A 25615-nucleotide genomic window follows, 5' to 3' on the forward strand; every position below is an offset into this window, starting at 1 on the left:
GGATCRAACAAAAACTACTAGAAGGTGAGAAGTGGTTAAAGGGTAGAAAGGGAAACACAAAAAAACCCCATTCATTATAATAACTTGGTGATGAATTGATTTATTAGGCAAACTATCCAATAAATTGGACATATTTGGTGTTACAAGAAAATTTAAGCTGTTTATTAGCTAAAACAAAAGAAAGTCAAAAAGGAAAAAGGCTACTGAATWATTTTCTAAACTGCCACTAGAATAAACTGTTCAGTACCTCTGGAAGTTAAACTAGTTTGATACCAATTATTACATGAACGAAAGTGGTAAAGTTATTCTAAATTTTATCACTACTACCTTCATTCCAAGAACTGATAGAAACCAGTGCAATAAATATAAAAAGTGAGAGAAAAACATGTATTTTATTTGTATTGAGGCAAAAGGAGCTCATCTCATTTAGAACAAAGAAATGGAGAACAATTGATTCAATCAAGTTTTAGGAATTTACAGAAAAAAAACACMCTCATGTTTATCACACCAGTAAACAACTGAATTTCCTACGTGAAAACTCTATTCTTTTAGACTTGGCACCATTTTTATTGCCCACTTCCACACTTCACATCATTGCTTGTCAAATTGCTGTATTACCTATGTAAACATCTGTTTTATGTGTAAACTTCAACAAGTAAATGGGAAAGCCTGTTAATTTATCCACCCCAAAAAAATAAAGTATGAATGAAATATCACATTAATTACATCATATTCTATGTAATACTGTTTCAACAAGAACTATAGCCTGTTGAATTCATAACAAAAAAGATGCAGAAACAAAAAGCAGATGTGCAGTGTCATGCATTAGTGTAATAACATTTTAAGGCAACCATARAAAAGGTAAATTTTATTTTTAAGTATATTCACCAAGACAAAAATCAAGGCTGTACTCTTAGTTCATTTTGGTAGTGTAGGACTTCTTAGCTCAAGYTGAAAGTGCTAACCTTTGAGCATATTCACCTGTTACTGTGTTTGATAATAGATACTTTGGTCAAAATACATGTGGATTTAAATTTTGTGCAACAGCAGATTTWACACTTTTTCAGTTCAAATTCTTTATGCTCAAAAAAAAGAAAAACTCTGTTCCCAAAAATTCGAAGAGGGCAAATGGGAAGAAATAYTTGAAATTAAATACCCCTAAGATAAACAATCCATGAAAACAGTATCTCTGCAGGAAATGAAAGTTCATCAGCCTAAGTCAGAAGACTGAGTTCATACTATTCTTATACACTTTTTGTTGTTGCTTTGTTCACKTCATGCTCAAACTGAGTAAGCAAAAGTAATCATATGGCAGTCTGGAAAGCCCGACATCACCAAATATTTCCTTTATTGTTCAACGGGCCTTTTTACTGCAGAACATAATCAACYCCAACCATTTAAACAAGAAATTGAAATCACATCTCAAAGTTGTGGCAAATGATCTCAAAGTAATTATAGTATCACAATAATCAAAATGGCTGTTCTTTTTCCTCTGCTTATAACTTAATCTACTCCCTGTAATTTTTACAAACTGCAGTTCACATTAAAACAAATGCTGATAACAAAAGCTTTTCTTTGAAAACAACACTGCATTACATCTAGTCAGGCAGCTTGTGCATATCAGAGCATTCTGTCAAGAGAGACATGGAAAAGGGTAAAGGAGAAAAAGCTGAAATATGGCTGCAGTTTGTCTGTGCTTTCAATGCGCTGCAGAATCTCAGGCAGCACTAGAGACAGCAAGTTTCTTCAGATGATCCATAAATACTTGTAAGCTGACATCATCAGTAAGAATGGGTGCTCCAGACTCCTATGAAATAAGGCAAAAAAGAAGAACTGATTATACTCATTGTAAAGAAAAAGCATTTTGAGGGCACAATMTGTTCCACTGAATAAACATTTTATAAATTTAGAAAGATCTTAGAAGCTGAATTTCTCAGAATTTATCATTGCTGAAATTCTCTGACAAAAAACACAGCAGACTGTACATCTACATAAATTTTCATATGTTTACATGAATTCAAGCATAAACCAYAACTACATCCTCTTCCATATTAATGCATAAAGCATCAACTTGCTGTATAGCAAGATCTTTACATCAGCCATACAAAAGTCAAGTTTTTGACAGCTGCCAAACATTAACTTACAAACTTTTAAATGTAAATAAACTTTCCATGGCACTGTTCCTGCATCATTCCTACCTCAGTAAGGCAAAAGGGAGAGAAACAGTAATATGCAAGTGACAGAACCAACAAATTAGTATCTGTCACAGAAGCTTAGGCATATCAAAATGGTAAAAGCAAAAATCAAATCCCCTAGGGATCTGATTTGACACCAAGTGAAGGTCAACTGGCTTTCCCAAAGAGAGGTGGACCTAATCTCTCCTACAGCTCTGCACCACCTCAGACAAAGACTAAAAGCATCTGAAAGTCATGTGAAATCAGATCACAAAAGATCTGAAAAAATCCTTTGAGTGGATTCTTGCAATTTACTCTTTGACCTCAGAATTATTTTCACAAATCCAAGAAGTCCAAAATGGTTTTGTTTTAATCACTATTTTTGAACAAATTTACAGTCAAAATACACCAGCAATTGACAACTCTGCAAATGTTAGACAGTAACTTCCTTAAGTCTTTTGAGACCAGTCTACCACTATTTCCATTTACAGATGTAGGAAGTATTCCTATAAATTTCAGAAATTCAACCTTTCCAAAGGTACTAAGCATCTGTATTTCCAAATCAAACCAGAGCTATCTGAACTCTTGCAAAGTCTTCCAAAASACAGACATAAAAGCCTTAACGAGGATGCTCAGAACTAGTGCTGTTTTCTGARAACTGGCCAGAAACAATTGTCAGTTAACGATCAAGGGACAAATTCAAGTGCAGCAAGATTTCTTGGATCACTACAATACACAGCCACTCTCAGGAAAGGCTCACTAAATTATGTTATCATCTGCTGGCAACCAACATGAGATTAAAGGATACTCTACTTCCAAGCCTGTCAAATGCTAAGTCTGAGCTCTCTTATTTAAGAATCATAGGATCATTTAGGAAKAAAAGACCTCTAAGGTCATCAAGTCCAACCATGAACCCAGCACTGCCAAACCCACCGCTAAACCATGTTCCTAAGTGCCATATCTACACATCTTTTAAATACCTCCAGGGATGGTGACTCTATCACTTCCCTGGGCAGTCCATTCCAATGCTTGACAGCCCTTCCTGTGAAGAAATTTTTCCTAATATCCAATCTAAACATCTTTTGGCATCTTGAGGCCATTTTCACTCTTCCTGTTGCTTGTCACCTGGGAGAAGAGACCAACCCCTACCTGGCTCCTTTCAGGTAGTTGTAGAGAGTTATAAGGTGTCCCCTAAACCTCCTTTTCTCCAGACTAAACATCCCCAGCTCCMGCAGCTGCTCCTCACAGGACTTCTGCTCCAGATCCTTACACAGATCCATTTCCCTTTTCTGGACATGCTCCAGCACCTCAGTGTCCTTCTGGCAGTGAGGGGACCAAAACTGGACACAGGACTGGAAGTGCAGCCTCACCAGTGCCAAGTACAGGGGGACAATCTGGTCCCTGGTCCTGCTGGCCACACTACTGATCTAAGCATGAGTGCCACCAGCCTTCTTGGCCCCCTGGGCATATGCTGGCTCATGTTCAGCAGTTGTCAATCAGTATCCTCAGGTCCTTTTTGAAAATTTCAACTGCATCTTCAAATACCAACCACATAATAGTTGATGAACAAAACATTTATCGTTATGCTTTCTATACTATTAAGGCACCTGTCTGCTAAAGTTTAAAGAAAATCTTAACTTAGAATATTAAAAACCAAACTAGGCAATTCATCCCATCCTGAAACACATTTTCAGTGATGTGTGGGTGCCCTCTTCAGGTCAATGTGGAATTTCAATTGTGCACAAAACAAAGGATTAAATAATCCAGAAAGGTCATGAGAAAAAGAGAGCAAGATCAAAATCAGTTTTAAATTTTTCCCAGAAGTTACATTTCTCATTTCATAATTAGTACTTGATTGATTAGCACACAGAATTCTGAAAATGTCAGTACATTGGCACTGGTGTATTTTCCAGCTCTTGCTTATAACTACCTACAACATTTATTTCCCCTATTGCAAAAAAGCCCTTTAGTCTTCATGTGTGGTAAGTAYTCTCATTTCCAGAATTTTGAAGGCACTTATAGGGATGAGATCTAAAGTTCTGTGAGACAGGTGGCCAAGGAGACAACAATACATGGTGCAACATTAAGAGCATGCCACCAGGCAAAGGTCAAGCAGCCTTATTAATGGCTCAGCCATTAATGAAAGAAGAAGCCATACTGAAGTGTCACAGTTCTGTTCTGCCCTTGAGCAAGATACTCACATGCTCAGCCACAAACCCCACAGCTCAGCCTGACCAAAGCTAACAAAATCCTCATTGCYTTTCATTTATATATGAGAAAAACACAGCCACCAATATGAAAATGTGGCTGTCCTTCTACCTTCTTTAACAGCAGCAACAGGGAACCAAACATGTCTGACTACAGCAAGTCCTCCATGGTACRGACAAGACCACGATTCTACCTCTCAGATAGCCTGATGAGTCTGCTCCTCTCTCCTTCCAAAGCAGGAACRATCTTTGATAAGATTTATAAGATTTGCATCTCTGCTACTTAGCCAATAATTACTGGTGAAGTTAAACATAATGAATTGTAACTTGTAAACTTAGCTTAATCCATCATTGTCTAGCCTTAGTATATTTAGTGCTAAGGCAGTAAGTGCATTTGTCAGCTGACTATTCCAAATCTTTGTATCTGTTGCCTTAATAAACAATCTAGGTTTGACTTGGCAACACTGTTTCAGTGGAAGTCCTTCGCGGGGCTCTGTCAGTAAACATCAAACCCACCGTCTTAAGGCAACACTAAGAAAGTTGGCTAAACAYGAAAGCAGCCTAACAGAAGATTAAAATAGCAAACCAGATCATTGTTGTCTGAAGAAATAAAGCYCGTATTTCTTAACTTTGTTAATTTTGGTCACATCAGACCAAAACTGCATTTCTTTTTAAGTTTCAAAACTTTGCATTATTACATGCACACAAAGTGCCACTCGCCTTCTGAAATGGGGGAGGGGGGTAAAAATCATGTATACAAGCTTCATACTCACCTGTCCCCATGCATACATATTGTTATGAGTCTGAGAAGGATTTACTTTTGAAAGCAGGAAACGAGCCTTAAAAAAAAAAAAGACAATAAATTTATCTTCTCAAACAGGATTTTCCTGCATTCAGAAAAAAGTTGCATATGTATGAAATACGCCATTTCTATTATTTGGAGATATAGATACTAAAGACAGCACTTCTGTAAATAAAGTCACTCTCTGGATTCTACAGATATAATGAAGAACTGCTGATAGCTTTCTGATGCAGCTGAAAGTAAGCTTCTGTCTTTTTAAAGGAARGACTAGCAAAGCAAATGTGAGTATCAAAACGACATTAGTTAGTAAGGTTTAAAAAAATAATACAAAGAATAATTCTGATATTGGTTCAGAGGCCCAAACAAGTACTGTCTTTTCTGCCCTACACACCTTACACAAAGAATGTGGGAGTCCATGTCAGTATGGTTAAAATAATAATAAATAACAGGATTCATAAATTAGGGGAAAGGCTACTATTAAATACCTTGCTCTGTAAAAAGCTTTAACATTCAAAACACTGATTTGCAATTTATGTATATTTTAACACAGAAATGCATGTTTATTACCAATAAAATCTCACAACACTACTAACACATTATTTCCCAGATTATATGATATAAACTCCACCATACCTGGCTTCCTCCATGCTCTGTATCAATGTATCTGGGCATTGGAAATCTGGAATGGAGAATTTCTTGGGCATCGTCTATTGGAGCTTGTAGCAAGTGGTGGAAATTTTCATATTCTGGCATATCTTGGTACCCTGATTTACGCCACTGAGCTATGGTCTGGGGACAGGGGAAAGAAAGAAGTTTAGAATGGATTCACCAAACTTTCTTAGAAGATACACAGCCCTTTTCAGAGGAGAATGTGCCATTGCTGCCCTCTTTTCTATCACACATGCCTTTCTGTCCTATAATACGCAAGTTAATTTTTAGAAGCCAAGATGTGCAAGCAACAAACCACTAGATTTTTTTTTTTCAAACTCTTCACGATTTGTGCTAAACTTGTATTTCCTTATTGTTTTGGTCACCCTTGGTATRCCCAACATTTTGTTTGGAGGCGGTCAAAGATATTATTTACACCTCTCTAATATGCACATCTACAATATAAAAGGAGTATTTATACTGGTATCTTTCAGAGTCTGYAGCACAATCTCCCCACCCTCCAGGAGCAAAGCTGGCTGCCTAAGGTCAGATCACTGATACAGGAGATTGTTAGGAAACCCTCAGTAGGGGTTGCTCCCTCCTCTGCTTGGCAGCTGCTTTTAAACTGAGTGTGTCATTCCTGGGTCCAGTACCAGGCCACATACCCTACTGATCTGGACCCTGCTCAGGGACTTGACTTCATGGCCAAAACTTGAACCTGCCTCATTCCCGTCAACTTGTCTGGAGATCTGGACTGAAGGCTGAGTCTGGCTACTGCCCACAGCTGTTCTGCTTGCCTTGCTCAGGTGCAGTGGGGACAGATGCTCAAGACCCTGCTTGCCCTCAAATGATGCTCAGCTCCCTGTTCCCCTTCCCTCAGGGAGCAGCTCACCATTGCTGCTTACTGATAGCACCTTACAAAAATGAGATAACATTTCGCTATTTAAGAAGTGTTGAAGTTTAGTAAGTATTTTCATCCGTGTAGCTACACCGACATGATCCACAACAGTATTTTTCAAACTCTCAGCTGAGATCCATTTACAGTTGCAAAGTAGYAAAAAGCAGCAGCTCAATTCCTTCAGGGAGGCAGAGCACTAGCAAGTCACAAGCACTTTAATTTACACTACTAAAGAATGTCTATCTCCCTAACTGCCAGGAGCAGTTCTATTCCTCCAGTRCAGTGCAGCTGAAAGGTGACTATAAAACTTGGTGTTCTGACTCCCTGTCCCTGAAGAAACAACCCAATGGCCTAAAATAAATGAGTGAAAAGTGGGGAGGAGGGGGAGGCAGGGTACAACACTCTCTAAAATAGGAAAAATACTGATCTAAACAAATACTCTGCATATTAAAGCTAATTCATCTCAAACTCATCATAAGAAACAAAAAACAAAACATCAAATAATGACAGGTATCGTCATACAAACATCTTAAACTACCAAACTAAAAACCAMAACTCTGCTGTCAGCCATGCAGATGAGAGGATCAAGCACTGAATTGCATTAGAAGTGGAGCTTGATTTCCTGTGATGTCCCTAATATACCATTCCTACAAAAAAAATAGTATTTATGTAAGAAATGACAACTCTTACCTCTCCATGATAAATAAGGATTTGGAAAAAGGTGTCCATAAGGAGAATACGATCTGGTAAAATGCTRCTGCTGTCCAGCAGAACAGGCTAAGATTTAAAAATAAATTTTAAAATTATCGATTGATGCAGAATTTAGCAATCATATGGCATTACCAGATTTTTAAATCAGTAACTAAATCTTAAGAACTTTTTCAATCACTTACTTAAGCTCCGTATTTGCTCCTTTTCATGTTACACCTCTGCAACCTACACAATCTCATTCTGAAGTTATCCTGCCTGATTCTATATATAAAACTTCATGCAAGTAATAAAAAATGTATTCAAGAGCTGAAACCCCTTTCATTATTATGCACTTTTCTAGTCTTTCAAGTACCTATGTATTAGGTACTTACCTATACATTACCCATACAATGCCATTAATTTGAATTGTATTTCAATGTATAAGGATTCAGCAGTTATTCAAGTATAAGATTTGGGGTTTGTGGGTGGTTTGGAGTTTTTTTTAGTCTTGTTCTCACAGCTATTATTACTGTGCATATAAATCCACCAATACCATATACAGCAAATACTCATGACTTATGAAATCTAATGTAATATTTAAGGTTTTAAGTCACCTTTTTAAGGGTAGTGGCACCTTATCGGTGCTATATGATTTAATTGAATCGGTATTACTAGAGATAACAAAAATATCAACTACTCCAAGAATCAAGAAAAAAAAATTATTATTCATTCTACACTGAGACATCAGCTCCWGCTTAATCATATTCCTCCTTCAGTCACCAGTGGAACTATTGTTTTGCATACATGGGAGAGWGATCTTACACTTGCAAGCTGCTCTTCACAAACCACCTTACTACTTCCATTTAAACTCCACTTCTAAAAGACTTTTCTCTTATATCCTCATGAATAGTCTTAAAAAAAAAATCCTAACAAAAGTTAGAAACACAACCTGCCACAATCCTTGACTACTGAATTTGCTTACACTGCCTCCCTCTCTTTTATTTAGCAGACTACTTCTGCTGTCTGCTGACTCTTCTTCCAGAACCTTCTCAGAAGATCAGCTTTTTATTTTAAGTTTATACAGAAYGTGCCACGACAAGGTCAGCTGAAAGGTTCTATGCTAAATCTATACATAATGGGAACTACATCAAAATCAGAAGCCTTAGATTAAGCTGTTAAAATAAAGGAAATTATGTACATTTAAAAAAAAAAACCCAACTTTTCTTTCAGGCAACAGTGAAATTACATTTTTAAATAAAAACCTTTCTTTAATGTTTTCATTCTCACACCACAAAACCAAAAAAAGCTCTCAGAAACTAACAAAGTACCATCCCTTAGTTTAAAACATAACCTCTCTACAAAGTGACTTTTGCTCTCATGACTGCCACATCAGAATGCTGACATGCCTTGTTCACAGCTCTTTTAAATSAATGTTCTTTCTCATATAATAAATTTTAAACCAACACATTTTGTAACATGTAACAGAGAGTACAGCAATTACCCTCTCTCAACAAAGCACCTTTAACCCACYATGGAGTTATATTTACTGATACCTCTGGAGGTCCGTTGAAAGAGTAGGCATAAAGGATTGGCTGAACCATGATAAGAGACTGGGTTAGATCTTGACGCATGAAATGATGACGATAGTAGGAGCTCTCATCCGGACTGTTGTTAAAAACTTGTAAGAATGGAGATCTTCTCAAGTGAAACATGAACTGCAAAACAAGAACCATTGATTTGAGCTCTGACAGATAAAAAGAACAGTTGCACAAGGAGAGAAATATTTTTCACAAACCAGATGAGACCAATCTCACAACAAAATTGAATTCCAACTCTTTTAACATTTCTAAATTCCATATGCACTTTTTCCAGTTTTTACTATTTTCATGTCAGTAAGAGAGGTATCAGAATGGATAAACCTACAAAGCAGCTTTGAAATCCTTCCTTTACTCTAAGTTCTACTGTTCCTATGAGGGAGGTTGCTGTTCTGGAACAAAGTTATAGYTTGTGAATGGAAAAAGGAATATTAACCACAGCAAAGTCAAACGTACCTAGAACATGGAAAAAGGATGCAATTTCATTGCTGAAACAAATTTTCCATATGCTGACTCAATCTCTACACAACATTTAACACCTAGAGACAAGAGCGGCTGGTAACTCCAACAGAAGTATCACAGAAGSACATGGAGAATCTAAAAGTGAAGTAACTGGAGCTATCAGAATGGAGGAATTTATCAGAATGGATTGTTAGCAAAGAAGCTATTCAAAGTTTAATAYAGTCAAGGTCAAATTCACTTCACAGAGAAGTGTTTCTTTTCTGGTTAGTATCATAAATTACATGGGAAAGAAATAACAAAGCAAATCCATTTATTTTCTTATGTTTTCTGAATTTTTTATTAAAATGGCGCTTAAAAAGGTGTCATTGTATGAATTAAAAATTCAGGTGAAATAAGAATTTCATTATCAGAGAAACAAAAACTATACACCATTAAACAACATCTAACTGTAAGAGTAGAGGACAAAAGGAGACACAGAGCATCAGCGACAATGGACATTATTTTCCTAATGTCMCAGGCCAGACAGTAGCTGGAGGCAGGGAATCTGTTTGTCCTGGTATGACTTCTTGAATTCTGTGCTACAGGGACTCTTTCTTCACTGAGTATTCTCTTTTTATCCCTATAAACAAACCTCCCTATAGAGAAACTCACCTGTGGGTAAAGTGAAAATGTTTCTGAAAATCTGAAAGAGCTTGGATCATCCTTGTGATATTCTCCAAATTTCTGACACTGGAGTAAATGAGAAGGAAAATCTAGATTAAGAAATATACTTGCTTGGTCATGCCATTAGTCTAAGTTTGGTTTTAACAGACATATAACTTGTGGTGCTTACAACTTTGTAAACAGAAACCTAGCAAAAACACTGACACAAGTTCTCTTTTTAACAAGCAGTTATTTTCTTGCATATGAGGCTTTAACAACTTTGTGTTTTGGTTTTCTCCCCGCTCTAAAATCACTAAGCAGATTTAGATGTTTAAACAGTCCAAAAGAACAYGTTTAAAAATAAATTATTAATAACTACTTACTTACCAAAAAATATTGCATTTAAAAAAACAGAGAAAATTGAACTTTTGAAATTAAAAAAAAAAATCCATGTGGTTTCTAAATAATTTGCCCTTTTTTTTGGCTAAACATGTTTAATATACAATATCATTATAGGCAGCAGAAAGTAAAGAAAACTGATTTCTGCTAATCTCATGCTATAATTTCTCTTAATTGCTGGCAATTATCATCTGTTGAGGAAACATCAATAAATCAACYGAAAACATACCTGCTCTTTTTTAAATTTAAAATAGAAAAGAGTTAATTCTGTATAACTTCATGTGGAAATTAAACATTCAGTTCACTTTTTGCTTTTGTTTTAAAAGAAACTATCATTGAACAGTAGTCACTTAAGAACTATGTGTTTGCAAACAAGAAGAGTCTGACTCTTCCAATACAGCTCATTTTACCAGTCGTATAAGTTGTCTGTCCAGCCACCTCAGCACATCAGGCCCYTCCTCTGTCTCTGCCCTGTATACTGCCAATCTTGCCATGAGAATTGCAGCAGCTTCCTGATCAAAAGATGCAGCAATGTTTTGAATCTGGGTCTGTGCATCTGCCCAGCTGCAAAATAAAAATACAAGGATTTGTATCACAGTGAAAGGAAAAAAATCCAATCTCAAAATATTCTTTTTCCAAATTAAGGCAAAGAAAGTTTAACASTTAGCAGTTTAACCAACTCATGCTGAAGTTTCAAAAAATCTACTGGGTAGTTTAAATGAGCAGCCTCCCAGTTAAATATTCTTTAATTAGAAATCTTCCTTATTTATACAGACACCATGTAACCAGTGAAATAAAATATGTCACTAATAGAACAGATGTCATATTTTTTTAAAAATTAATGACGAAATGTTTAGTTACAGAAAACAGCATCCATTAATCTAATCACCCATTCCCACACATGCAACCTTCTTGCACACCTTGCCAGTTCTTAATTTACAGAGTAAAATATAAATCAGACCTTTTATCAGTTGCCAAGATTTTACTAAAAGAATTAATTAAGTTAACATCATAGTCATATCAACAGTTAGGGCAATGCTTTTTTCAATAAACTGAATTTTCCATCAAATTAACCAAGCAATGATCCCCTTCATCTTAGAGTCACTGGACATTGAAATGTCACTGGACATTGAAAAATGTCTTCACAATATTAAACATCATTTCCTAAAATTGTGAAGTAYATTGAATCAAGGAAACTGCAGGTAAAGGTTATAGATGGAACACCAGGTATTTATATCTCCCTATACTGCAGTTAGCACTCTCAAGTTAGGTCATGAAGTGATTTTTTGCCATTCCCTAACTCCAAACATCTCCTCATTTTAGGTCACAGAATTTCACTCAAAGCTTCCCTTCATCTAAAATCATTTGGCTTTCTTCAGAGTCCTCCTATAATAACATTATACAGCCACTGTAACCTCTCAGAGAAGAAAGAGTCCACAGAACAAGAGAGGCAATTGTCTCAAACAACAGACTGCTTACAAAGTCTAAAGAGTAAAAAGCATAGATATAGATATAGATATAGATATAGATATAGATATAGATATAGATATAGATATAGATATAGATATAGATATAGATATAGATATAGATATAGATATCTATCTTGACTTTTCAAAAATTATTCACGACAAGTAAAACATACTTCCTGGCAACTGTGGTCACTCTGATACGTCTCTGTCCACTGGAATGCTGGTACTGAGTCACAAACTGGATTGCACCACGTCCTCCTTGAGGAATGGGAGCATTGTGCTAAGTACAGAAGAAAAAAAAGAATTAAGGGAATGTCAAGATTTTACAGTATAATTTGAAAAGGTACAACTAATTACAAGAAAATCATAACATTCTTTGCAATAGGCAGCCCAAATAATATAAATGCACTGTCTGATGCTTTTATTAGGTTGAGTACCTTTACTAAACATAGATAATCAACTCTGAGATTGTTATGGGATGTTACAAGCAGTTGCTGTCTCCACCAGATACCCTCAAAAAGTAACCAAAGCTCTCTTCTTCCACATGCCCTTACAGAGACAATGTTTTCCAAGGGGCCTGACAGTTCCTGGTTTCATTACATTCTATTTGAATTTGTAGAGTTCTTTGGTTCTCATTATCACATACAAGAAGATTATTAGCCCATCATTAAGCAGTTAGTGTCCACCTCTAAACTCTGACAGTACAAAATGGCAACACTTTTATCTCTGCTATTGTGTATGAGGGAATCACACAAATATACAAGCTTCAACAGTCACATAAAATAAAATTACTGTGGTTAGTAGACAAAAAGACAATATTGATTACCTGGTTTACCACCTCAAAGTACAGTGCAAGTGTTGTAGTAGGATTAAGACCACAAATCTTCCACTGACAAGTGCCTCCTGTTCCAATCTCCTGCAGAAAGATTTTGTAATACTGTTATAAACCAGAAGTCTTTCCTGGTKTGTGAAATACAGCACCTAGCCATTACAGGTAACTGTTTATGACTACTCTGTCTCAAGCTTTCTCCCGGCTCACTCTGTCACCTTCTCAGACCTATACTCCTGAAAAGCAATGGCTATAGGAATAATGCAAAAAAAAAAAATTGAGAGATTGTTATTTTAAATGGTTAATACATTAGAAAGACCAGGAGCTGCCATCAGAAAAGAATTGAAAAAGCAAGTCAGCAACAGGAAACAGTACCAGACTTTATTTAAACAGTCTCAAAAGAAGAGGCAAAAAACACATGTAAGTGGAATGACTCCTTTAAGGCACAGCAGTAAAACTTCAAGTAACCGCCTTACACAGTATATTTTATGTAGTTACATAGTCTTTGGCAACTAACATAAMTGTACACAGATATCAATGTATTTCAACTGACAATTCCTTTTCAGCATCAAAGCAACATAAATATCCAGTAAAGCTTATTAAAGTAATYCATCATCCATAATGGACACAGTGAAACCAAACAAAACATTTAAGGAAAACTATGGTGGCAATATTGTCACTGTGCTTGTATTCACTTGAAAGCATTACGGCTAGAGGAATTGTCCAGTTACCACTGAAATGAGCTGCAGGCATTCTCATTTTATTCATATTCAAATTTTAAGTCAGGTAATTTCAACAAAAAAGCGTTTGGAATATAAATTAATAATGATATAATTTCAAGGCAACAAATGAACTCACAACCAAATTTCACACTACCCCCTATGAAATAGATATGTATCTTAAATAAGGAGATGTACCTTTAATTTCTTTTTGGGGTCTTTAGCTTTTATTGTAATATATACAATTCCTTCAGGCAATGAAATAAGAAAAATCTGTACCAGATCACCAAGAAAAAATATGCTGATTATACTGAAATTTTTATACTGACATAAATGCATTCATAAATACAAGGAAAATTTAATAAATAACAGCACTTGGATAAAGCAGGCCATTTGTGAGCATCTTCATACTGGGAAGTCCTCTATCATGCAGATTGTTAGGAACAAAAGTGAGACTTCTCAGATGTAAGACATTTTAGTTACTTGAGGGAATTGGTTTTTTTATTGGTGATCAAAAGTTAATAATAGTATCTGATAAGAAAATATGTTATGATTTAAGTCTAATGTAAAGGTGTTACTCTGGGAGGCTGCAATAGTTGGATCATACAATCAATTAAATGTACATTTGGTGAAACAGGTACTGAGTCAAGATAAAAGGGATATTTCCTAAGTATCGTGTCCTCCTGTTCTGTCAAGTCTAACAAATGTATTTTTATGGCTCACTTTGSATAAAAGGACACAGCTCTGATTTTAACAACAAAGCATGCTAATTCACTTTCTACTTGGTTTCTGCTACATCATCATAAAACTTCTTTATAATAATTTTAAAGCAACCAAATCTAAACAATGTAAACAAGTGGACAAATCTAAAAAAGTAACAAGGGATCTGCAAGGTCTAATACAATTGAATATGACCTAGTAATGAATGTGAGCTTGTATTTAGTTTTAAATTTGTAAAAAGTAAACACTGTTCCATTATGAAAAAGTTTCAGCATCTCTTCAAATCCAAAATTCTTAAATTCTATTTTTCCATAGTAAGTTATTACCTTCATTTTTTGTAAAGATTACTTACATTTTCTGAGACACAAGGCCCCTTAGAGTTGAGAGAGACACAGGGTCCAATCGCTCCAGAAATCTTTACTTCTCTTGAAGTCTTCATATTTCAAATAAAAATATATATTAACATGCCACGCTAAAGAATTCAGTCTCATTTTATCATAATTAAAACTTCAATGCATATTAGGTTACTGATACCTTTAGAAAAGGTTATACATATAATTATGTTTTATACATTTAGAGATACTTTCATCTGCCCAGTTTCTACACTTAATTCTGTTTGTTTGCTATACCAATTAGTATATCTTAACAGCATGAACATAAAATAGAAACGCTGCTTCATTWATAAACATAAGAGCCTATAAAGTATATTGGCTAAAGCTTCCTTTCCAAAAAAAATTATTAAAATATTCAAAGGAAAAACTAAAACCGAAGACTAGTCAAACATGCCTACATATACTCAACAAGGAATTTATACTCTATGTCCTAAATATATTTTCACAAGATACAGTTATTTACATTCTTCCAATGTCATTTTCCTGTTTCAAGTTATCTGTACATCCCTCTAGAACTGGGGTCCCATTTTTACATTTTCCAGGATCTTTCAACAAAGTTCACATGAATATGTATACAAAAAAAAAAAGAGGGTTCAACTATTTGTGCTAATAGTAAAAATTTGAACAGAATTTTATCAAAAAAGAAAATACTTTTATATTCTTCTACAATGTGGGACTGCAGTGTTTTTCAAGAAACATCATAGAAGACAACACCTAAACCTACAGCATATTCATCTCTAAGCTTCTCACAATGGTTGAGGTAAAACAGAACATTGTTAAAGGGCCAGAGTGAATTCTGGTAAGGATGGAAAATAAAAGAAAATTTGGCCTGGACGACATAGAGAAACCCAAGACCTACGTAAACCCAAGAAACCACTGATMTCAAAATCTAAGCACACAGCATTGTGAGTTTTTATCACAGACATTTATTTTACCTTAGTCTCTCTTTTATCTGTCACTGAATGCAAGGTGAGAAGGAACTMCCATTATACCTAACACACATTTACAAAATCACAGAACTGCTGAAAGACAGCTAGGCTGTAACTGCTACGTATAGGCCAATCTTAATACATCTGTGTAGCATGTTCCTAAAAATTCCTGAAAACGGCAAAGATTCCACAGTTTGTAGCCATCCTATTCCATTGTTCCATTAACAGACTGCATTTTTATACGCTTACCTTTATTTCTAATGTGCCACCAAAGCCCATTTTAAATTGTCCTTGCATATCTTTAGTGAATACTCTCTGAAAAGTTTGTTTGAATAAAGATGTATTGAAAGAGTCTCCCATTACCATGTAGCCTCTAGACAACAACAAAACAAACAAAATCCTTGAGTTACAATRGATTAGCTATAGGGCTAATTTTTATTAAAGACTAAAACTAAACAGTTCATWGTGAGACATTAGTCTATTTTATGAAGGTAAAAATCACAATAGTATGTTGCTACAATGTCAACGATGAAATTTTTAAATGAGCTTCTTGCCCTAGGCATCTTAAGGTCATTATGAYTAYATTATGTAACCAAACCTTCAAAACCAGGGATGTCTCAAGATCCTGTTATGCAAAGTCAATTTACTTCTAATATTTATTTTTCCAAACTATTGTATTTTGTGTAGTTTACTCATTATTTCAGGGTTAAATCTATGCTCAAGAAGCACGATTTACTTTTATGCTTAGCAGTCTTCTGTGTATGTAACTGCAACAGTTGCCACTTGTCATGAAATATCATACATTGACTTTAGAAAATAGTAATGGGAGACACTATTTTTAGCCATCAAAGATGTTAATTGAATCCTCTTAGAAAAATGTGTCAAAAGGTCAAGTATTACACCCAAAATAAGTTTTCAGGTGGATACTCAAAGATAGAAGAAAATAGACACGAATAGAATCAGAAACTCTTCCCTGTATGTAGGATGTAACCAAAATCAAAATAGAAAAGCTGTAAAATAAATAAACAAACTATACATTAAGGCTGTAGCAACAGGGTGAGTCACAAAAGCAGACAGAAAGAGCAAAACAGTATACACAAAAACACAACTTGAGTTTGATGCAGAAAAGGAATAGGTGTCAAATATGCAAGGAAAGTCAAATTTAAACATAAAAATCCTGAACAGTGAAAGCTCCCAAACTGAGGCTATTCACATAGCTCTGAAGAGCAGTGATTAGCCAAGCTGGCCTGAAACTCAGTGGCACATGTGCATCACAGACTGCCACCTCTTGTTCTCCTCAGTATGCCTAGATACGTAGCATGAGCTGAGGATCCTGTCACATGAAGATACTGACARGCACCTAAGAAGGCCTGTTATTCACAGATGTAACAGTTATTAAACTGACAGAGATGCTTCATTTAATTTTACCTGCACTTCAGAGTGACAAAGCTAACAGTAACAAGCAAGAGAAATGAGCCAGCTCAAGAGCCCAGACTGACTACGCAAGGCTAACCTAAACCTCAAGTGGTACATAAAGCAGATGGCCATACTAGAAAAGATGAAGTATCTTAAGTGAAGAACAGGCTTTCAAAAAGAGTAAGAAAAGATAGTATTCAAAAAAAATAGGGAGGAAGAACTGGCAGCATTTACAAAATTAATGAGGTACTTAACATGTGAGCAAGAGCCAGTGCTATACCAGACTGCAGAACTGAGGAACAGGAAGGGTAATGGTGTTAATCCACTGGGACAGACAAGAGGGGAGTGGTTTCAGGAGAAAGAGTAGCACTTCCTTTGTTCATACCAAAGTGAACTGATGGCAAGACAAGTTGGAAGGAATATAWGACCATGTCTGAAATGCAGATCTGGACAGAGGGAGCAAAAATCAGGAGCTGAACCTGATAGTCACCTAAACCACTATCAATTTTCTGCACCTATAAACAGCAAGATATAAAAGAATGGCRTAAACAAGACAGAAAGAATAACAGAGGGCTTTATATCACTCTGAAGAACAAGAATGACAGGTCCTTACCTTTACTGAAACCTTACACTTACACAAATACACATGGAAAAACAGAAACAGTGCATCTCATAATTTGTCTGTTAAAAGATATCCATGTTACTCAAGGCTCAAATAGATCATATTAACCAAAAACAGCAAACCCACTTTTGATTAAACCCAAAATTGTGGTGATAAATGTGCCAGAGGCCAAGATGTTCCAAAATTCCAGTAAAAATGCAACCATCACAGTTTATCTGTGTGTGTGTGTGTGTGTGTGTGTGTGCGCAGTTTTTTTAAATACCAGAATATTTTTTGCAAGTGCTTCCAGCTAAACAATTAAAAAACCTAAAAAACTGCATCTTCATATACTACTTAAAAACAAACACATACCCAGTGTAATTGGGACAACACTTCATCTCCAGTAGACCAGTCTGATCCAATGCACATGCATATATGTCAATAACATGACCATTCGTTGCAGCTCGATTAGCCAGGGCTTCAAAATGCTAAATCCAAGATGAAAATACAGATCATAGCAATTTACAATGTGAACTCTCCTCATCCTCATATTTAATCCTGAATTCACAAAATTTTTYTAAAACATCAGACTTTATTCACGTAAATTGTTTTTTTTTTTCCTGAAGTTACAATTAAGACTGAAATTTTCAACATTTGGGGGCTTTTTTCTGATCAGCTGAGAGCCTGACTCACACTAAAGAGAACAGTATTTGCTATTTAAACTAGAAAACTACCTTGATCTTTTTCTTTTTTAGACTTTGCATTTAGTACTAGATGCAGCACAGAACTGAATTTACTATTCGAATCTCAGCGGTCTATCATGAGASGTACCTGCAACTGAGCTGATTGTTTAAGCTCCCATTATAATCAGTCAAGATTAATTCAACAGGTTTTGGAAGCAGTTCACCAATCCAAATGTACATTTTAAATTAAATTACCTACAACTAAACTCTATAGCTTAACCCTCCCCCAGCTAGAGAAACGGTTTTGAGCACCTGTTTTAGAATCATCAGCCTTACAACACTAGATGAAATTTAAGTGACCAAAAAGTATTTCTGAATTAAACCAGAGAAACACTCCAAAGAACTTTCATGTGAGCTAGACAAGTCCTAATTCAATATACTGAAATTTCTGAAAAAATTCTTGAGAATCCACTAGTCAGAGCCAGGTAAACAAAATTACACAATTCCCACCTCTCTATACATTTGCCATTATTAACAGCATTTCAAAGTGCCAAGCAATTTAGAAGTTTACCTACTCAAGGATGCATGAAATCCCATGATCATCTCTTACCTTAGTACCCTTTTTCACATATTTTGCATTGTCTTTTTCAATGTCATGCCATGATCTTATAGGCAACTTCAATTCATCCCCTACAACCATGCCAGGTCCCTGCGTAGCTGGTCCTCCAATGAACATCATTATACGTGCACCAGTATTAGGGAAAGTGCACTGCAGGACATAAAAAATAAAACCATTGGGTTTGCTACAAACTGAACAAAAAAATAGATATGTGGGTATTTATCAAACTGATAGGATTGTAACAATAACTACATTTTTCACTCCCAGAAGTTAAATCTGCCATTGATTTAAAGTCTCAATTTTGTTTTATTAAAATGTGTGAATGTCTACAATATTCCAAGCACATAAGGGATGATATCCATCAGAAACATCCTACAAATCTAACACGTATCAATTAGTAAGGCTTTTACATATTGATTGTGACAAGTTTTCTGCAAGAAAATTATGTTTTAGCACAGCTAAAGCTATTACCTCAAGGAGCCCTACAGCTATAGAAAGGGCCACTCCAGAAGAACGTAAGGGCCGTTTTCCTTGTGGAACAGGCCAAGGATCCCGTTGCAGTTCACCCAAAAGATCAGTAAGATTCATATCAATTTTCTGCACTGGTTGCAAAAATCTGGAAACAAATAGATGGAAATAGTTTAGATTATTAAATAAAATTGTTATCAGTTGCTCACTAGCAATATATTAGACACGTTAGAAATGTCTAATTCTAGATTCTAGACTGAATTCAGAACAATGTCTCTGCTTCATCAAAATAAAGCAGTTTGGAATTACTACATACACACTCAACTTAAAAAGTTCAGCAAAGAGCTTGCAGAACTAAAACTTGCAGGCTTAGAGATACCACCACTATGCAGAAAGGACCCTACCTAGTCAAAAGGACAGTGCAGATGATGACCTATGAATCTCAAAGAGAAACACATTTCACTACTTCAGTAGTGAAATCAAAGATCAGGAGAAAAATTAACATACAAGATCTCTTTTGTGCTGCTGCAGGCAGTCTGCATATGCAGCTAATTTATGGAGGGCAGAGGACAGCAAACTCTCATTCTTTTTTATCATTTCATAAATTTCTTCTGCATCACAGTGAAATACACAGGAAAATTAAACACCAGCCTATAATCTCCATATAAGAGACCAAAGGGGAGGGAAGAAGAATAGAAGAGGGAGAAAAAGGGAAAGCCCAACTAGATATCTACATGAGAAAGGGGCACTAAAGGATCCATTAACATTTTCCAGCACACCAATCAACAGAAGCATCATTATTTGTGCATCTATAACATGCCTCTCAAAACACGTCCAAAGATGATCCAGATAATATTATTATTACCCATTGAGTTGTTTCTTCCCAGTACAAACTGTAGAAAAGAAGAGTCTACTAGTAAATTTGTGCCTGACCAAGAAGTTTAGCTCAGTTTATTGTTTTCATGGTATAAAACCTAGGTTTTCCAGTACATCAGTATAGTCAAGGTACATGTTTTAAGATGTTTAAAGCAGATTACCTATTAGAAGGTGGTGGCTGTGGCACTTGAGGACCCCGTCCAACTTGTGAAACAGCTACTTTTGTAAGCCCCAGCATTTCCTGTAGTCAAACAAGTAAGGTTCTATTAGAAAATCTGTTTACAGACTATTCCACTATTAGCACCTTGATTTCGTTTGTTTCATTACCTGAAGCTGTTTTGCAGATAGGTCCTTTGTTCCTCTGAAGACATAACTTTTGGAAATTCCTTCACAGCCAAGCTCATGAACTTGCACCATTCGGCCAAAGGTAATGAGACCTACTAAAGCTGTTGGTGGCAGGAGACTAAGGGACATTTGCATGGATTCCTTCAGAGCTTGCAAGTCTTCATCTTCCATGCATGTATCCACAACATAAAGAAATATCAGTGGCATCTGAGGACCACGCTTTGAGAAACACAATTATAACCATATGAAAAACTGATCTTGCAGTATTTAAAGGATCAAAAATGAACAAGTAAGACACATCTTGTAGAAGTTTTCACTTTAATCATACCAGTGATTGTTCCATCTAACTTAGCTCCCTCTCAATTAGTAATCGGGATCCAGAAAAAAAACCCTACCTTGGTGAACTCAGTACAAAATGGAAATGCTTATTACAGAAGAAAAGGAAAAATCTTCTCAGGATATCAGACAGTTTTGAAGCATAAGCCAATTACATACATCTTTTAATATACAATATATATTGCTCCAAGTGAACATCAGAGTCATAAAGCTATTCACCATTATAAAATATCTGACCTSATGACACTTCATGGCATTTCACCTCGTAATTTGGTAATTCTTTTTATTCTAGCGAAACTAATTCTGCTGTACCATGAGCAAGCATTCCATTTACTCTGCATTACAAGAGCTGGCAAAAAGCACAGATTCTACTCAGTATTTGCTCTTCTTATGACTAAAATTTATAAGACTTCAGTGAAGATTCAGATTATGATCTGCCTCACTGAAGTCTTACAAATTTTAGTCCTCAAAAATGGAATTTGGAGACTAAAAATTTGCAATTGTGAATGTTTGCAATTTAGAGGTTTAAGTGCATTTTTTATTTCTATTCAAGTAACCTCTACCCTGAAAAAGGATGAATATTAAAATTCAAATACCAGAATTGAATGTGTATTGGCTACTGTTTCTAAACCAGACAGCACTAAAATTATTCATCATTTAAATACAAACTTCAATTCAAATGATTAATGAGAAGTGAAACAACAGTTAAATCTTAACTTAAATTACTTCAGCAAGCAACAGATGTAAGCAGCCTCCAACACAAAYACAAATTAAACTCCTTGCAAAGAAACAGACCTAAATGAAGTACCACCTCTAGAGAACTCCCTTATTCTTTTTCTTAAACCAGTTTTATTAGGCATCCTAATACTCTCATAAAATGGTTTCCTTTTCCAACTGATGGCATCAATGTTCAATCTACTAACAAGCACACATATACTCACAGTCATTAAAATACAATGAAGAAGCAAAATATAAATGTATTCTTTTTGTATATTGCAAGGCAATATATGTTCAAGATTTTATTTAATGATTTTACCTGTACTACATATTCAATGCTGGAGAACTGAGGCAAAAGTTCAGCTGGCTGATTCATTTCAGATATACCAGCATAAGTTGGAGGAAACTGCAAATAAAAACACAGAAATTAAATATAAATCAAAGATTATAATTTCTACAAAAGCAAAATATATGGACTTCTTTGCAACTGATGTTCACTATTGCTGTTATGAAAAAAATTCAATGCAATGTCTGAAGATACAGATGCATGCTCCTGCTCTTGCTGCCAATTTCAGTTTGCAACTRTAATTTGAAATATCTATATGCTGAATGTTTCATTTTCTTACCTGGTTTCTCTGGTAACAAAAGTTGCAAGCCCACAGTTTTGCTCGATAATCCACTTGGCTATAAAAATAAAATATGAAAAGTTTATATAGCATTAACAATTCATTTTCTGCCACTGTCCCTAGAACACATTTCTTTAAAATTTTAAAAATCACTTTGACTTTGAAAAAATCTTCCTTCTAATATACCTTCTCCTAAATACTCACACTAAAAATYGAAAGTAAGTGTAGCCTTACACAGATATATCTGACAAATTATAGTATTTAGGGAGAAAGAATGGTCTTCAGGAAAAAGATACAAATAAATTTAAAAATACAGATTCAGCACCTATGTTACAGCCTTTCTCCATGGTTTTAGTAATTCTTTTAAAGTCTCCCTACCTCTGCATTTTTCATCTTTCTCTGCCTCTGTCCATTAGCTGTCAGAGTCTGGGACTACCCTAATATACATTATTCCCTAAAAAAAAAACAGGTTTCAACATAGCAGCTATCTCTATAACAAAAATAATATTGTTTTCAATTGATCTATCTACCTCCTTTTGTCTATATTTTTATTAGTATTCAGATACTTAAAATAAAAAATGCAAATTCTATTCATGCCACAGAGATGTCTTAACAAAGTCCTAGTCACATCTTAAGGSAAAGCCAACTTAATAGTTCTCAATGTACACTTCTTGCTACAACATCTTCCCCTGTCTTACAAGAGCAAGTATCTTTTTAAAATATCATTAAATCTTCAGGTAAGTCCCAACATGCTATAAACAAAACACAGCTCTGATGCTATCTCTTTACCAGTTATAGGGGCTGCAAATTACCCAGCACCACAGAGGCTTCAAAAGTCTTCCCAATTGAGTCTCCAAAAACACTTTAGGGAAAAAACAGGTCCAGTCATGACCTGCACACACCATACAGGAAAAACATACACAGTTCACTGTAATGTCAGCATCTCACTACCCCTTTACAACTTTGTCTTTTCATTGTTTTTCTTCCAGCCCTCAATGAAAGACAATGCTTCTGAAAAAGTTAACTTCAACTAAGTCTGACTTCCAGTATCATCAGTCTCTATGACTGTTTAATACTGAAACACAATTTTATATCTGCTTTGAAGCTGTCTTTTCTGCCAAGCACGGACAAGTCATTTATAACATTAAATTAGTTCTCCGACATCATGTCTGATCTCTCACTATCACTCAGGACCCTTCCCATGCCGATCAAACTCCAACTCAGAAATCATTGTATCTTTTCCRTACTTCTATGACAGGAATGACAGATGAAACACCTCCTCTGCTTTCAACCCAAACTTATCAAYAGACTAGTTCACAATCATTTGAGCTTGTGCCAATATCACCTTTAAGCTTAAACAGCTTTCCATCCTCTTTCATGCCTACTTCTGATGTTATCTATCACCTTCAGTTTTGGTAAACTAACCAGCTAACCTGTTTTGGCCCACAAACGAACTAAGATCAGTAGATGTAGTCTATTTCACTTGCAAATTAAACTACATCAGGGTCCAACAATTCAAAAGACACAGTATCGTAACACTTCACCAAAGTAATTCTCTACAGCAAAATGCAAGAGTGTACTAATTCCCAAGATGCATAGTTCCAGAAAAATAACATACCTAATCAATAATAAGAACATTAAGAWCAATAATAAGAAATGACTTGTTAAATGAAGGGTATGTTTTAAGTCTATATGTTACATATGCAAATCTATGTGCAGAACCTTCTAAGATCTGTAAGTCTGCGCTGTATAATGGTGTGGGGAGTACTTRAACTTCCATATGCCAGATCTTTCACACAGTTCAACCACCACGTTCTCAAGTTTCCAAGGCAAAATACTGCAACAACATATACATTAAGTTTACCATAAGGGATTCAGAACAGCTCGGCAYGTGGTCCTACTGCACAGCACTGGCTCATACTGAATAGGAGGCAAGTCTGGCCGTTCCTTCAGTGGTGTGAAGAGGGCAGCCACTGGGACTACCATTCTCGTAGCTTCAAGACGACTTGAAGGCCACACATTCCAGCTGAATCTAACTCCATCTCTGTCCTCATTCTGCTGGATAAATTCCAGGAAGGTTGTCATGGTCAACTTCGTTCTTTACCACTACAACAAAAAGATGACCGTTAGGGGAACATTGGCATGAAAACATTTTTAACCACTAAATGCTGAATGCACGTAATGACAGTCACACAATCAAATACTATAACTGAGTTAGAGTCAATAAATCCTAAAAGCAGTGTGCAGAATTCTAAGGGAAAACAAAATACTTCTGCATAAAATTTTGTAAGAGTTTTCTAACCATATTTTCAGTATCTCATGATCCAGCCTACAAGCAAACATAAAGGAATAATAACATGATGTTCCACAAGAGTACATTCCTACAGCAATGCTAGGAAATAACTTTGTAAGAAATTATATTACATTATCTACCAAGAAGCACTTTTCAACAATTCTCTGAATTCAAATTTACCATTGYGGGCATTGACTTAAGACTTTCAAAATTTTCTGCTATAATTACTCAGAAGCTGAAGGACTGGGGAGCACAGGCACATCTGAAAAACTCAACAGGTACCTGTGAACATCTGAAAAAGTCAGCAAGGARCACTCCCTCCCCCCAGCCCCAAACCCCTCAGCTATATACACACTGTTCCTGACTATCTACTGAATGCCACACAGTAGCTTTTATAGTAGATATAGCACTGTTTTTTTCAGAAATTAGGATATCTAAACTCCTATTACCTAATAATTTAGGATTTACGGTAAAAGCCTGCATGAACCACCTAAGAGGAAATAGGAGTATTTCTATGTCTCAATTTATACTGTACAAAGTTAATGAACAGCTATTAGAAATGCTGGAACATTCCTGAATTGGGATTTGAATCAGGAATTCTCACAAGCACACTGACATTCTTAGTCCTGCCATTACATATACTACAGAAGACTCCTAGAAACTCCCAGTTTATCAAAACCTACCTCTATTTATCAAAATTATAATGGCATTGCACCTTCAGTTCTTATGACAGCTAAAAACTTTTCARGTTATTTTAAATTACAAGCTAACTTCATGGTTTCATTCTAATCCTGATTTTTAAGAAAACAGATTAACAAAATATATAAAGCAAAGGGAAGTGCTGCATTTCACAGTTAATATCCTTAGGAAATAATCAACTGCCAAGATTTTAATGGGCATGTCTTACTGATATTAGGAGCAAATCTGCTCCTATCTAGACACGTCATGGCAATTACAACACAGGGAGCGTGAGGGACTTTGTGCATAAGAGCACTTCCACCATATCTTTCATCTAAACTGCGGCAAGGTCATTGTGCAGGGGACAAAACTGATCAAAAGA

General features: G+C 35.6%; 1 protein-coding gene across 1 annotated transcript; it reads right to left on the reverse strand.

Annotated features, from left to right (window-relative positions):
- On the reverse strand, positions 1 to 24384 carry SEC23A (SEC23 homolog A, COPII coat complex component). The gene is made up of 19 exons (XM_057368579.1): positions 24127 to 24384; positions 22263 to 22320; positions 21956 to 22042; positions 20566 to 20802; positions 20400 to 20479; positions 19366 to 19510; positions 18886 to 19044; positions 17965 to 18080; positions 15825 to 15948; positions 14607 to 14687; positions 12813 to 12902; positions 12160 to 12266; positions 10928 to 11081; positions 10128 to 10205; positions 8973 to 9134; positions 7420 to 7506; positions 5817 to 5972; positions 5155 to 5220; positions 1 to 1807 (listed from the first exon to the last, which is right to left on the reverse strand). The coding sequence occupies exons 1-19, from the start codon at positions 24345 to 24347 to the stop codon at positions 1718 to 1720; spliced, it is 2298 nt and encodes a 765-aa protein (XP_057224562.1). The 5' UTR covers positions 24348 to 24384; the 3' UTR covers positions 1 to 1717.
- Positions 24385 to 25615: the final 1231 nt, after the last annotated feature.

This window comes from Malurus melanocephalus, unplaced genomic scaffold (genome assembly GCF_030028575.1).
Source record: "Malurus melanocephalus ecotype Western Australia unplaced genomic scaffold, MMel_1.1 scaffold_0, whole genome shotgun sequence".
Classification (NCBI taxonomy): domain Eukaryota; kingdom Metazoa; phylum Chordata; class Aves; order Passeriformes; family Maluridae; genus Malurus; species Malurus melanocephalus.